The sequence below is a fragment of the Anguilla anguilla genome, chromosome 9, assembly GCF_013347855.1.
Source record: "Anguilla anguilla isolate fAngAng1 chromosome 9, fAngAng1.pri, whole genome shotgun sequence".
In the NCBI taxonomy this organism is placed as follows: domain Eukaryota; kingdom Metazoa; phylum Chordata; class Actinopteri; order Anguilliformes; family Anguillidae; genus Anguilla; species Anguilla anguilla.
In genome coordinates, this window is record NC_049209.1 from 44,339,682 (window position 1) to 44,354,857 (window position 15,176).

The 15,176-nt window shown below is 49.6% G+C and overlaps 1 protein-coding gene across 5 annotated transcripts in view; it reads left to right on the plus strand.

Annotated features, from left to right (window-relative positions):
- Positions 1–15,176, plus strand: part of auts2a (activator of transcription and developmental regulator AUTS2 a) — a 354,802-nt gene that overhangs the window by 138,288 nt on the left and 201,338 nt on the right. For all 5 annotated transcript variants that reach the window (XM_035433313.1, XM_035433315.1, XM_035433314.1 and 2 more), the window contains one exon: positions 3,371–3,472. In XM_035433313.1, the coding sequence (XP_035289204.1) occupies positions 3,371–3,472 (102 nt within the window). The remainder of the gene's footprint in view (positions 1–3,370; positions 3,473–15,176) is intronic.

Consider the following 15,176-nt stretch of genomic DNA (forward strand, 5'->3'; position numbering starts at 1 on the left):
ATTGCTACTTGAAGTAATGAATTCCCCGATATATACCTTACTATAAAAATTATATGTGAGTGAGTGAATGCCACGGTGACTGGTTTATTTGTTAGATTTATTAGCAGAGGAAGATTATTAAATCTATGCGGAACTTTTGATGATGGTAATTTATTGTGGCCACTGGTACTTCTCCTCTTCCTGTAATACGCAAATGAATCACCTTGTTAAAATGATTCCAAAATGCTTGCAGTGCAGGGACTTGCACCTCTGAATGAAGTAAATCTCAGAAGCAATTTACGGAGCCTTAAAGAATTAAATGAACAAGCCGAGGGATGCATTTGCAAATGACTGTGTAATTGCAGCAGGTAAACGCACTGCTGCGGAATGCTGATATCCTGTTTGTGCAGGTCAGGGTAGTGATAAGTACAGGTTATGCGTTTCATACCCTTCTCATGTGCTGGGTTAGGTTTTCGATTGACGGTTTAGATTTTTGTCGGACGTTGTCGTACGGTTGAAGCAGGCATGTTTGTGCGCTTGTACCCCTACCCCCCCACACCCGCCACCCACCCCCCCATCTGCCGTCTGTGACACGCTTTTAATTTGTTTTGCTGGTGTTCCGATGACATCACAGTCCCATGAGGGGGGGTGTGTTTTCATTTTGGTGTGGAACGCGCTATGCGGGGCTGGTCATTTACACCAACGGCTGTCCTAGCCTGATATTGCGCACCCCCCACCCCCCCCCCCCCCCACAGCAGTGGTGGAGTCATATTTCAACCCAGACTGCGGGGGGGTGGGGTTGGGGGTCAGGGAGTGTGGCGTAGCCACAGTGATGGTAGGGGGTCTGACCCCGGGGCCAAGCTGATCCGATTTGTTTGCGATTGCTAAGCAGGGGCCTGACTCACGACTCCGGCACGAAGACGAGCGGCCTCTCTTCCTCTTTCTCTTTCTCCGCCTCCCGTCGCCTTCCCCGCAGGTGCCGAAACTCGGACGACCCGCCTCCCCTCCTCACATTAGTAACCAGCTGTGCCGACGCGGGGTCGGGTCAGGCTACCGCCGGCGCGGTGGTGATTTGTGGGCCCGCGGCCGGGCCGGCCGGGCGACTCGTAGCGGTTTGCGCTGAAGGTTATCCTCGGGCGCTACGTTAGCCGCCCGCGTGATGTAGAGCGCTTGTCAAGAGGGACCTTCGTTTCTGTAATGAAGATTATAGGTCAGCGCGATTTAATGAACAGCCAGCAGATTAGGGAGTAAACAGCGGCGCTCTCTCTCTCTCTCTCTCTCTCTCTCTCTCTCTCTCTCCGGTGTGACGTTCGCGGCGCGCGGCGTCCTAATTAAAGGTGTCGATACGCGTTAGCGCCGTTTCTTTCTCTGCCTCGAACGCTTTCTGCTCCGCTTTCGCGTACGTTTTCTTTAAAAATTATCCTAAAAAATAAAACTCCTTTGGGAAGAATCGAAGGCCTGTGTGTAAAATAAACAGAAGAAGAAGAAAGTGTTCTCTCTCGTTTGTGTTAGCGGAGGTTTTGTTTGAGGTAATTAGCGGTATCGTGGAGAGACGGGGCCGCGGCGGTTGGAGTTCCCCGGCGGTATCTGAGCGGCTCCTCGCCTTCCCCAGGGCCCCCGCCTCGCCCGGCCCGCTTCGCTTCATCTGCGGCCCGCCGCCGGCACCGAGCGGTCCGTCTTATCGCGGGGCGGCGCTCGGGTGACGAGAAGCGCCCCGCCTTTCGCCCCCCACCCCCCCCCCCACGCCGCGTTCTCCGAGGGGAGGCGTCCGCCCCTTCGCGCTGCTGATGGCGGTTTTTCGTTTTAATTACGTGTTTTGCTCCAGGGTTCCGTACGCCTCCTCCCCTGCCTCGTAAACGACAGCCAGTGCCTCTAAATGGATATATTTTTTATGTCCCCCCGCCCCCACCCCTTTTTTAACACCACAGCCCATAAACCATAAACCTGTGTAGATTCCTCACCTAGAGAGAGAGAGAGGGAGCGAGAGAGAGAGAGAGGGAAGGAGGGAGGGAGAGAGAGAGAGGGAGAGAGAGCGATTGGGGGAGAGAAGGGGGGGAGAGAGGGAGAGAAAGAGAGGGAGAGCGATTGGGGGAGAGAAGGGGGGGAGAGAGAGAGAGAGAGGGAGAGATTGAGAGGGAGAGGTGGACGGCCCCATGGTGGTAAACTATCCCCCCGTGTGCTGCGGTGCAGTCTCTGCGTTTTCTATTAGGTGGCAGAGCGCCCGTTTATGGCCGCTGCTCCATTTTCCCTGTGCAGCAGTTTTATGTGCTCTGAGATGGAGCCCGGGAGAGCCGCCCGCCCGGGGGCCGCGGCGAGGAGGCTTCTCAGGACGTAAATCCCGCCACAGACGCCCGCCAGCGTCCCGGGGGCCCAACATCGCTCTCCGCGCTTTGCGGGCTCAGACGCTCGAATGGCGTCCCTCACTCACCCCCCCCCCCCCACCACCTTGCCCCCGCCTCACCCCCGCTCTTCTCTTTGAATGGCCAGATATGCTAAATGACACCTGCTGGGCTCCTCTGGTCTCTCCTCCTTTTTTCTTGTGTGTTTAATTTGCTGAGTTATTTCTTCTAGCGCGGCAGGCTCGCAATCGCTGGTCTGGAGGGGGGCACTTTCACAGAGAGAGAGGTGCCTCAGTTACCCCTCCGCTCGTTCCTCGCCCCGATGTCCGTCCCCCCCCCCCTTCTGGTATTTTCCGCGACCCCCCTCGTTCAAGGTGGTCCTCGTTAGCTCGGCTGTCAAAGAAGTTTTCCTTGTGTTTTTTTTTTTTTTTTTTTTTTTTTTTTGCGCGATTCATTAATTATTTAATGTAATTATGAACGCGGAAGAGAAGTTGAAAGGACTGTTTCATTGTCTGGGTGTGAAAGCCATTACAGGACCCTTGGTAGTTCATGCAGTATAATGTAATGTCACAGGAGAGCGAGTTTAATTGATTGGATCCACTGGCGTTTTTGTTAATTAAAACGGCGCCTCTTTGGAAAAGAAGAAAGAAAGAAAAAAAAAACGGAAAAAGGAGGAGGCGACCTTTGCGGTGGCGTGCCCATCGAGCGTCTCCGCGTTAAGGCCCTGATCTCACGCGCTCCTGATGATGTCGCGAGCAGCTCTGAGGCGCTGCCTCGAGCCAAAGCGCCGGCTCAAAGTGCGGCGATGCTCCCCTGACTGGCGCCCCCTGTAGACGGGAGTACCGCAGTACAGTGCGTAGTTGCCCGTGGAGTAGTTGCCCGTGGAGTCACACCCGGGAAGGAGGGCTTTGGTCAGTGGGGTTTTCCTCAGAGTGCAGTACAGGGATGCCAGGTGACATCGTTTCATGGAAGTGTGCCGTTTTTCTGATTGTGGAGTGTGCTGTAGTGCTGGAATGTGACCGTCTGTCTGTCTGTCTGGTCGGTCGTTGCAGCTGAAACCGGGACAGAACAACTGCAAGGACAGTGACAGCGAGAGCGTGAGCGGAGAGTCCAAGCCGTCCTTCCAGAGCAGCTCCAGAGACCAGCTGAGTGATGTAAGTCATGCACCCCAACATTCACACACCAGTTCAGTCTGATACAGCTCTTAGAGCACCCCAACATTCACACACCAGTTCAGTCTGATACAGCTCATAGAGAACCCCAACATTCACACACCAGTTCAGTCTGATACAGCTCATAGAGCACCCCAACATTCACACACCAGTTCAGTCTGATACAGCTCATAGAGCACCCCAACATTCACACACCAGTTCAGTCTGATACAGCTCATAGAGCACCCCAACATTCACACACCAGTTCAGTCTGATACAGCTCTTAGAGCACTCCAACATTCTCAAACCAGTTCAGTCTGATACAGCTCTTAGAGCACCCCAACATTCACACACCAGTTCAGTCTGATACAGCTCATAGAGCACTCCAACATTCTCACACCAGTTCAGTCTGATACAGCTCTTAGAGCACCCCAACATTCACACACCAGTTCAGTCTGATACAGCCCATAGAGCACCCCAACATTCTCACACCAGTTCAGTCTGATACAGCTCATAGAGCACCCCAACATTCTCACACCAGGTCACCCAGCCATATGTGTGCCACTTCATAGTACAGTATCAAACAGGACAAAAAAACACTGTGTTCACATAGTGTATAAGAAATTGTTCACACATTGTATGAGAATCTGCACTTATGTGTGGTTTATAATGTATGGCATTAAACAGTTTGAAATAACAGGTTTGTCTTTCTCTAAGCCTGTAGGAAACTTTACATCTCAGCGATAAAGCAGGATTATACTGTTTGTATTCCACATTAATACTCAAAAACACATCAAAGTATTTGAGTATTCAAGCATTTGTACTGTTGTGATACTATTTACTAATTTCTTCCAAATTCATATTTTTAATGCCTGATTCAGGTAGTACACTGCTTTCATTAATACTGCCCACACATTCTGAATGTCATTTATTTATTTATTTTCAAGCATTTGGCCATATTTACAGATATTTGTGTTTTAATGCCATCATTAAACTCCACAAAGTGGTGTTCGCTTGGAAAATAGTGTACTTTATGAAATTCCTTCTAAACATCAGGTAAGTGCTAAATAAATTATTTTATAGCAATCAATACCAGTTATCAATATTTGATAAACAAGAAAACACTCATTAATTCTTAAGTGGCATCATGTACAATGTTGTGCTTTTTCTGTTGTTCTTGATTTAAATAGATCCTTGCCAAAAGCAATGGCCGCTCCATATTTTCCTCATTTTGTCTTCATGATTTCATACAATGAATGGTACTTTTTGAAGGTACGCTGTCTTTAGCTTAACGTGACTCGGTGCACCGAAACTGATGCTACATCAGTGATGTGTCCCACGCCTTGGAATGCACACAACACAGTGAGGTTATAGTTATCAAAATGCTATTATATTCTTTATATGAATTCTGGCATATGCTAGTAATAAAACTAGCATTAGCATTAGCTGTGCTTGCACTTACTGCATTGGGCTCGGGGTGGCAGTGAGCTGCGTGAGCGCTCTCCGGGTATGAGGCGCTATCCGGTGTCTCCCGTAATTAATGCTATCAGCTGGGAGGACGAGCCGGTCGTCGCCCGAAAACACCGGCGGAACGAGCGGACCGAAGCGCTTCCGTGCGTGTCCGGGGGGACGCTTGGCTGGGCGTGAAATGCGACAAGTGAATTTCGGGTCGACGTCTGAAATCGAAAAAAGATACCTGCTGCTCCTCGTCGCGACTCCCCCCGCGGGTAAACCCACGATAGAGCGAGCGAGCGAGGCGAGGGCGAGGGGGCCAAGCCGTCCCCTAAACAAGCCGGAGTGGCGCATCGGCCACGGCTTCGTTTCCCAGGGTGCAGGCGGAGTATGGCGAGGAGCGAGGGAGAGATCTCATTGGAGGATGTGAGTCTGTAGGCTCCACCTCCCCCACTCCTCCTCCACCCAACAAGCGCATCGGAGGCCCGCCTCCCTGCCCTTGACATTTCGGCCTGCCCTTAAGGAGCTGGAGGGAAGATCTCCCGCCCTTTTCCGTGCGCGATGACCTCATCACAGGCCCCCGCCATGTTGGAATGGGCCGGTAACCGCCGACGACAGATCGCCGTTGCGTTTTTAGTGATGATTTAATAATTATCTCTTTAAGAAGCTCGCCAGTGCATCGTGGAATGATGTTAATTATTTCAGAAAAGAGTTTCACACATTCTTTTTTTATCTTCTGTTTGTTCCCTTGACCTTGGTACCTTTAACCTACCTTTGCATGAAGAAGGACTTTATGTTCCATCTGTTGCTTTATTTTGCTATTAACATTGCTTTATGCTTTGAAACAGAAGGCTGGAATCTACTGTGTATAATCCTATGCCAGTTAATAGGGTTATTTGGTATTTAATTTTCAGTTTCTTTTGCTCTCTTGTTTGATTGCTTTAGCTTTTATAGTCAGGCGAACTATAGCTTTTTTCCACTGAAACGTATCGTCTTTGTTGTGTTTTCCTCGTTAATCCTGTACGTTAGCTTTGTTACGAAAGGCTCAGAAAGAGCCCCTCTCCTGGAAGGAGGCTCGGGACTTTGATAGTTCCCCTGCCCGTCTGACGGGAAGGCATCTGGAACACTTCAGCACGTGAGGAGAGCCTCCGAAAAGCAAGGGGGACCGCTTTCAGTGCCGCGCGGCACTGTAGTGTCACACTTAAGAGCGTACCCCCCCCCCCCCCGCCATCCCCCATCCTCCGCCCGCCTCGGAAACAACTCCCCCCCCGGCCGCGCGGTTTTAAAAACCCACTTCACACGCCGGGGCGGCGTGCCAGCCAGCCCGCCCGCCCGCGTTTCGGGTAATGGGCCCGGGGCCACCTGTGTGAAAAGAGGCCCCTAATGCGTTTAAAGGCTCTTCAGCCGTTTAGCTCGAGAGCCGAGTCCCAGCCGCCCGAGCGAAATAAAGCGACGGTTAGCTCCGTGAGCAGGGGCCGACGCGGCCCTCGTTCTGCTCGCCTGCGCTTTTTATGAGCGCCTTTAACAAAGGCCGCCTTTTAAAAAAAATCTCCTAGGAAAACGCGTCCGCTTAATGCAGCTCACTGAGATTTCTGGATTTGTCCTGGGCCCCTGTAATGCGTTCAGGAAGGCAGTGCTTTGAGAGAAAATGGAGGATCTTTTTTCCCCCTCTCGTTTTATTTAGTCGTCAGACGTTATGATTTAGTGGATGTTTTTATTTTTTCTGGGCGGGCGATGAGAGGGGTTTTTCGTGCTGGTGTTGTGTCTGGCACCGAGAGCTGAAGCTCGCTCCCCACGGTGGACTGAAGGGGCCCAGGGCCCGGCTCCAGGCATCTGAAGCACTGTTTACTCAGAGCTACGGAAGCCCGCAAGGGCCAGTCTTATGCCAGGCTGAAGGCTTCTCCCACAGGCGCACACACACACTGACACACACGCACACACTGACATGCACACACACACACACACACACACATGCACACATAGGCACACTCAAATACACACACTCAAACACACACACACACACACACACACAGGCACACACATACTCACACACACACACATACACACACACACACACCCACACACTCTCACACACACATAGGCACACTCAAACACACACATACAGGCACACACACACACACATAGGCACACTCAAACACACACACATACACACACACACACACACACACGCACACACACATAGGCACACACATACACACTCACACACACACACACACATACACACTCTCACACACACATAGGCACACTCAAACACACACACACACGCACACACACAAACACGCACGCACGCTGTGACCGGGCTGCCTGGCTGGATAAATGGCCCAGCGGAACCCGGGGAAATGAGAGTAACCCCGGTCGTTTGTCAGAACTCTGAACAGATTGCTAATGGTGTTTGCTAAAGGCCTTTCCTCTCCCCTCTCCCCTCTCCCAATGACACACTAAAACAGACACACCTTTATGAGTCCCCCTCCTGACCCCCCCGCCCGTCTCCCAATGACACACTAAAACAGACACACCTTTATGAGTCCCCCTCCTGACCCCCCCGCCCGTCTCCCAATGACACACTAAAACAGACACACCTTTATGAGTCCCCCTCCTGACTCCCCCGCCCGTCTCCCTCGCACTATACTCCGTTAGCCTGCTCGTTATATCTTTTTTTTTTTTTTTAAATAATAATAAAATTATTATTTCTTGCGCATGGACCCAGCCTCTGTTTGCCTGCTTCCAAGCAGGACCAAATTGGCAGGCGAACTGTTTTGTGATAAAAAGCCACGGGTTCCCTTTTGGTGTCGTTTGATGAAGGCTAGGCTACCGGCATAGCTGGAGCGGGGTGGGGTGGGGGGTGGGTGGGGGGGTGTCCCGGGCAGTACCAGTTAGCGAATTGGGGAAGCTGGGATGAATCGCCGGTGTTTAGTCTCTACAGCGGGGTGAGCCGCCGTCATTACCCGCCTGCCCGTCAAATAAATTGCCAATTATGGGCTTGAAAATTCAGTAAATAGCGCGCCGCGTTCGCGGGGTTTGATGAGAGGCGCGCCGGAGGCCAGAGGAGCCGTTTGGTGTGTGAGCCGCCCGTCATGGCGCACCGCTGATGAGAGACGATAACGAATTCGCCCAGATATGAAAGTGAGTAAATAAATAAATAAGTAAGTAAATAAATAAATAAGCGGGGGTCTGTGATCAGTAATTTGCTGCCGGTCACCCTTGTGCTTCCTCGCAGGGCTCTGCTCCCTCGAGCTCGGGCACGGGCTACTCTGTGAGTATGATGAACGCGCAGGCCGCCTGTTAGTCGCTGGGAGAGTCGTTGCATTACCCATGGTCCCGCTGGGTTGTGACTGATGTCATTCTTTACGCGTCCCCGACCCCCCCCTCCCCATGCGTGTAGGCCGTCCCACAGGGGATTCGGTCACAACGCAGCGCATCTTCCGCCGGCGTAGGAACGTGTTTATTCGGAGGGTTTTCGCGCTCCGATATTCCCCAGGCCCTCCGAGAGAGAGAGGCGGTCGGGGGGGTTTGGCTGTTGCACGTCAGGGGAGACGCGGGGCGGGGGCGGGGGCGCGATGCGAAGGAAGTGCGACACGCACCTGACGAGAGGGCTGCGAACTGGATGTGCGATGTTGCGAGAGCGCGCATTAAATGCGACGGCGCATGCAGACGTGTGGCTGCGTGTGAGGTGGGGGGGGCGGTAGGAGGTGAGAAAACAGGCTGTTGAGAAATCTTCTGCCATTTCAAGGAACGCGGTCTGGAACCCCTTCCCTCGCCCCCGCCCGCGAGCTGCACCCGCCGAGCCCACGAGGGCGAAGCCGTGCGCCCCCCCCCGCGAGGTTTTGGCGGGAAAGAACGTCCCGTTCGCATGGCCTGAACTGGAGGGTCTCTTGCGCTCTGTACAAAATAACCTCGCTCAAGGCTCTATGTTCTCCAATTAGCCTCAGAAGGTTTTCCTGCGTGTTTTCTTGCAAGGATTTTACATTTAGCAGTTGCTGCTTTTGACGTGGGTTTCATCCCGCACGAAACCGGTGATTTCGCCGTGCTGTTCCTGTCTGCCGGGGTGTTGAAAGAGCGCGCGTACGTTATTTTCACCTCCGTAGGTTTTTTTTTTTTTTTTTTTGTTGCTTAGCTGCTACAAAGACGGCTGAGGATTTTTGCAAGTCAAATTGCGCTTAACGTACTCCGTTTAATTAAAATGTAGGAGCTAGCGCTGCCTGCATTAGACGGTGTCAGTTCTAGCTAGTCGACGCCAACTTTGTTCCCTGACACGGCGGTAGTAATGAGGTCATCGTCCCCCTACGAGGTAAGATATGGCGGCCAATTTGCTCTGATATGTAAGACGTAATTACTCACATCAATTATCTAAGATGGGGGTTTTTTTCTCTTTTTTTTTCCCTCCTTAATTTGAAATGCTCCTTATTAGAGCGCAGCATTTAGATATGGAAGAGGTAGAATGGTGTACTTTAATTAGCTCGTTATCGCGGTTTTCGGTTTAATGCGTCTCAGTTAACGGCGACGTTATGAAGATGCAGCGGAGGGCATTAAGCGCGGACGTTCGGCGGGCCGCTTCGCCGCGCGATAACGGCGCCTTAAATCGCCCATCGGTCAGCGCGAGCCGAGAGGCGGGCCGTCGCCGCGGCTTTTCCCCGACGTCGTCAGCCGGTAATCACCGCACCGGCGACGACGGACCGCGTCTCGTCCAAATGCGATGCGCTTCGACGCGATGCGCTTCGACGACGTCTGGAGTTGTGTGGAAACGGTCTTGGGCTCCGTAGCGGTGTCCTACGCAGAGGCCTGGTCACGACCGCTGTAATTTCACATTGAGTCGAATAATATTATAATGATTAACCCAAATTAAGGCTTGGGAATTAGCCACAGGAAGTGCTAGCTTTTAGCATTGCATTGCATATGCCATTTAAAAAAAAACGTATCTGCAATTTAAAGACATTTACATCCTTCAACCAATTCTATCTGTGCTTTTTAATATTTTATGTAAAATTAGAATACCCAGTTGTAAAGATTGTTTGTGTATATATACAGGCTTTTGTATTGTCTAGTATCTATTTATAGTGCCTTTTATTATTTGTCATTTTGAAAATTATTTGTAGTTATAGTGCATTGGCCAGGGGAGAGAGCTTTTAGGATGCTTGAATTAAAATTCTAAATGTGTCAGTTATGATTCTGTCATCTTTTAACCAGGCCGAGGAGGTTGGTGTGGAAAAAGCAGTACATAAACGCCTTCCTTCCTCCAGCTTTTCATTTCGAAACCCTCTTGGCTCGAGCGTAATTCTCGGGTCCTTTCTAAAACGGACACAAAACTGTCTCTCTTGACTAGGCGCTCGCGTTGGGAACCGATCGTGACAATTTGTGCCACAGCGGTCGAGCTGAATTACTCTGTGTCTGTGTCATCTTGTCATTGCCAGAGAGCTAACTGTCCATCAGAGAGGTAGATTTGCCCTGGTGGAAAATTCCAAGAGGCACCAGGGGGATGTTTCCATAAAAGTTTTAATTTGCTTGAGGATCTGACTAGTACTGTACAGTGTTACGTTGCGTAGGAAACCATAGCCTCCAGTGGCCCTCCGAGCAGATAGAAGCATTCTGATTCTGTTTGACTTTGGTATCTCATTTAATACTGATCATTATATTCATAAGTCACCCATTATTCTGCATTTTCATATCTTCAAAATATATATTTATATTGAATTTAATTCACTTAATGAGCCTTAAGCCCTATATTCAAGATGTTGAATGTTTATGGTAAAGGTGAGTCGTTTGTGTCAGAATCTCTAATGTTTTTTTGGTTTTTTTTTTTGGAATGAATCACAGATATGGGAATCCGAGCGGCCCCATTTTTGAGCACGCATTTTGCTGGTAAGGCACAAAAACAGCGGGCTCATTTCCTCTCTTCAAATCTGTCGAGGGACGCTTGCAAACGGGGCACATCGTGAATTTCAGGACCATGACGGCAGTGAATCTCTCAGTGAAACTTTTTTTTTTCCCCCCCCCTCCATCTTTGGATAGCTAGCTTGCGTGCGGCGTTCGAAACGACGGCCCGGCTGCTTCCCCCTGCCGAGGGTACCGAGGCGGAGTCGCCTTTGTTCCTCCGCTTTTAATAACGCTCTCGATGCTCCGGTGGGTAAGGTGAATAAGTGGAGCCCGGAGGAATCTTGACAAAGACAAAAAAAGTTTCACTCTGATTGGATGCAGAAAACGAGGAAGAGCGGCGGTTGCCATAGCGATGGGAGCGCATGTGGGAACCGGCTATGCGAGAGCAGAGCGAGTGCACTCTTCGTAGTCGGCTCAGTGAATCGACCAATGGGAAGAGAGCACCGCTACAAAAACAAAACAAAAACACACCAAACACACCGCATCACACACACACACACACACACACACACACACCGCATCACACACGCACACACACACGCACACCGCATCACACACACACACACACACACACACCGCATCACACACACACACACACCGCATCACACACACACACACACCGCATCACACACACACACACACCGCATCACACACACACACACACACGGCATCACACACACACACACACACCGCATCACACACACACACACCCCGCATCACACACACACACACACACACACACACACACGAACACCGCATCACACCGCATCACACACACACACACACACACCGCATCACACACACACACACACACCGCATCACACATGCCCCAGCCCCCTGCAGAGACACCTAGCAGGAGCATGTCCTTCAATCACAATGCCTTGGTGGGGATGCACTTAGTCCCAGGCTGTGAGCCAAAGAAAACACAATCCCGCTCCCCGGGAGCTCCTCGCAGGCTCCCCCTTATTAACGTGATTACTGGAGGCCCATGGCTGGGTATCGTTTACCTCTCCCGGGCCAACCAATCACCATGACCTCGTCTTTCCCCCTCGTTCGAGCCCTGTAAATATTGGAAATGTGCTTCTCTTCCTTCCCCCCCCCCCCCCCCCGCGAAGCGGCGACGTTTTCCCTAATGGCGCCGCCGAGTGACGGATTTATCCCCCGTCTCCCAGGAGCGGGGAAAAAAACGTGGCGGACGCACGCGGCGACGGGTTCGGGAAGAGCGTGCCGCGTCCGTGGGAACGAGGGGGGGGGGAGGGGCGATGCGAACCGCGCTCGCGTAGGGGCCTCCGCAGGAAGCCGTGTCCGTTAATCTCCCCCCCGTGTTCCTCCCTCCCGGTGCCAATCAAATGAAGCCATCTTAGGCTCCACGTACCCCATTTTCTTCTCCCCACACACCTGCTGTCTGTTTCCCCATAGGGGCCTGATATATAAGTCTGCATGCGTCTACCTCTGATGGAGGAGTCTTCCCAATCAGTGTAGCTTTTGGGATAATCCAGGTGGGATTTGTTGGCGATTACGGTGCAAAGGAACTTTCGGGAGCTATTCTTTGAGCTTTTGGTACCGCCCTTGGCTGGGATCTATGTCAGTAAACGGCATCGGGGTTCATCTTTCCCGCCAGTTCGCTCATGGATGTCACACTGGATATTCCGTATGGCCAAGCTATGGAGAATGATGATGTCATGTGTAGTGCTGTCCTAGTCTGCTACTGTCCTTTGAATTTCATCTATTTCTGTCACTTAGCCTTTTTGTTAGAATGCAGAGGGGTTCAAGCCAGTGAAATAACTGATTGGGTCAAATTAATTGAGCATCAGTGATTTGCATTTACAGGCTAGTTTCTTTACAGGTGTGCTGTGTTTACAATTAAGTCGCATGTCAATCAACCCTAGTAAATATTCGGGTAAAGTTAAATTTTGTATGTTACTGTATATGCTGCCATTGGTGAGTGAACAAGGGGCCATACTAATACTACTAGATTTTTCCATACATACGTTTAGAAAGACAGTAGTGTTAGTGGTGTGTCTTTGTTCAACAATGACAGTGAGTCAGACCCTTACCATTGAGGTCTCTTCTAAAGGACTAAACCTCCTACTGCGCAGTGTGCCCATCACTGCACAAGGAAAATGGCATTGTTAGAAATGCTTCATCAGCCCCAGCTACCAAGTGGAAATTCTGCCGAGGATTTTATTTTATCTCACAGTTTTATGTGTGTTCCTGGTAGAACTGTTTGCATGTTCAGTAAAGTGCCAAAGGGAGACTGCAACTCGGTACCTTTGCATAGTGATATACAGCTGGATTCTTTTCACATTTTGTCGTTTGTGATACATTATTTACAGTTTTTGAATTACCATACAAGCCTATGGCAAGTGTTTTTTGAATAGCCTTGCAGAAGGCTTTGGATGTAACAGCAATAAGTGGCAGTGTATATAATTATCAGTTATGTCCTTAGAACCACATACCATGTGTGAAATATACAATTATGTATTAATCTATGCAAGTATTCATTAATTAACCTATCCTGCAGACATTGCGGTTGGCAAACATAAATCCCCGGGAAGTGGGTGGACGAGCTGGAGACGTCAGGATTCTTCACAGCTGCTACCGTTTATACACAAGAGCGCAAGACCAAATGTGCAAAGGCCTCTTGTATAATCAGTGCTTTCTTAGAGTCGAATGGAAGCTTGCCACTGAGTGGGGGGGGGGGGTGGGGGGGGTTAAGAAGAAAGAGACTGGAAGTGATTCTGGCCAAGTGAATCCGACAGGGTGGTTTGGGTTTAACTGACTCCGTGGCCCTGTGTGGAGTCTGAGGGGACTCCCGGTCTGTTGAGCGGACATCGCATTGTGGGATTCCTTTATTACCCCTTCTTATCGTTAGTAACTCCCACGTTTTAGGATCCGTGCCTGCGTGTGTTTTTGCGAGTCAGCAGCGGGGGTTTGGAAGATAAATTATTTGCTCCGAACCAAAGGACAGAGAACGTCAACGCGCATTTCAGAGCTCCCTAATACAACATTTTTTTTTGCTAATATTGTTTACGTCGCGCGCTCTTTTGAGCTGTATTTGTTTTTTATTTTGACACACTGCGGTTTACAGGCTTGTCGTTTCGCGTTAAGTCTGCAGTTGTGTTTGCGAGGAGGGCATGTTCTTTTATATTTAAGTCCTGTGCCTCTGACAGGATTATTATGTTAGGCTTGGATGTCACATCACTTATATTTCAGAAGCCAGCGCAATTTTCCTAAACCTCAAGGCAACATCCAAAAAAAAAAAAAAGAAGAAGGAAAAAAAAGAAAAAAAAACAAGGTTTGGAATTAGAGTTTCAGAAGATTATTCTAGAGACATTATTTCCCCCAAGTCACAGGCTTAAGTCAAATTTGGAAGGAAAATGAAATTGCCTGCAGTGAAAAGCAGACAGAAAGGTATGAGTTCATGAGTAGTGAAATAACATTTTCATTTGTTCTCTCCCTATGGGAAAGATTCAGCATTCCAGTAAATAGAGACAGTTATAAGAAATGAATTTTTGTCAGTGGGGATGTGGTTTTAAGACTCACTTATCCATTGGCAATCTAGATGTCAAACCCCAGGAATCCGCAGAATTGCTGCAGAATGTATTTTTTTTATGACACACGGGCTGCACTGCAGAGAGCACTTCTCGAGCATCACACTGGTTTTGTTTACTTCCATCTTTCAAAGATTTCATTTTGTTTTGAAGTTGTTGTTTTATCTGTACACTGCCTCAAGCTTAATCATGCCACATTCAGAATTGACTGTGAATATTATGCCTAAAATGTGTCAACGCTGAGCAGTCTTGATCAGCTGCTGATCTTGGCAAAATGCTGCCGCTGCTAATGTTTGGAGGTAGTTATATATATATTTTTAACTGTATCACTTGGAGTCAAATAGGCACCAGAATAGATACAATGAAGCTTTTACCGAAATATACCTCTATGTAAGTGCAGCTTTATTTTCTTCATGCCCCCAGCCCACCCCACACACACGCACACACATACACACACACACACAAGCACACACGCACACACGCACACATGCATATGCAATGTAAGGTTTGCTGTTGGCTGGGATTTTGCTTTTATAGTCCTGCTTTCAGCACTGATATTTCTTTCATGTAATATTTGTTATTTTCCTGAAGTGAGGTAATGGAGACGTGGTCCCATACATCATTTTTGGCAGTATTCTCTTAAATTCTCTGTGGCTCAAATTTACCGTCTCACTGCCTGTATCTGGACGTCTGCACTCGCAGTCTTTCCAGGGCTGAATTTGGGAAAGACCTTGTACTGACGTCCTTCTTCTTTGTGCCGTCACGTTCAGTTTCATACAGCATAAATACCACCTGAGAGAAACCAAAGT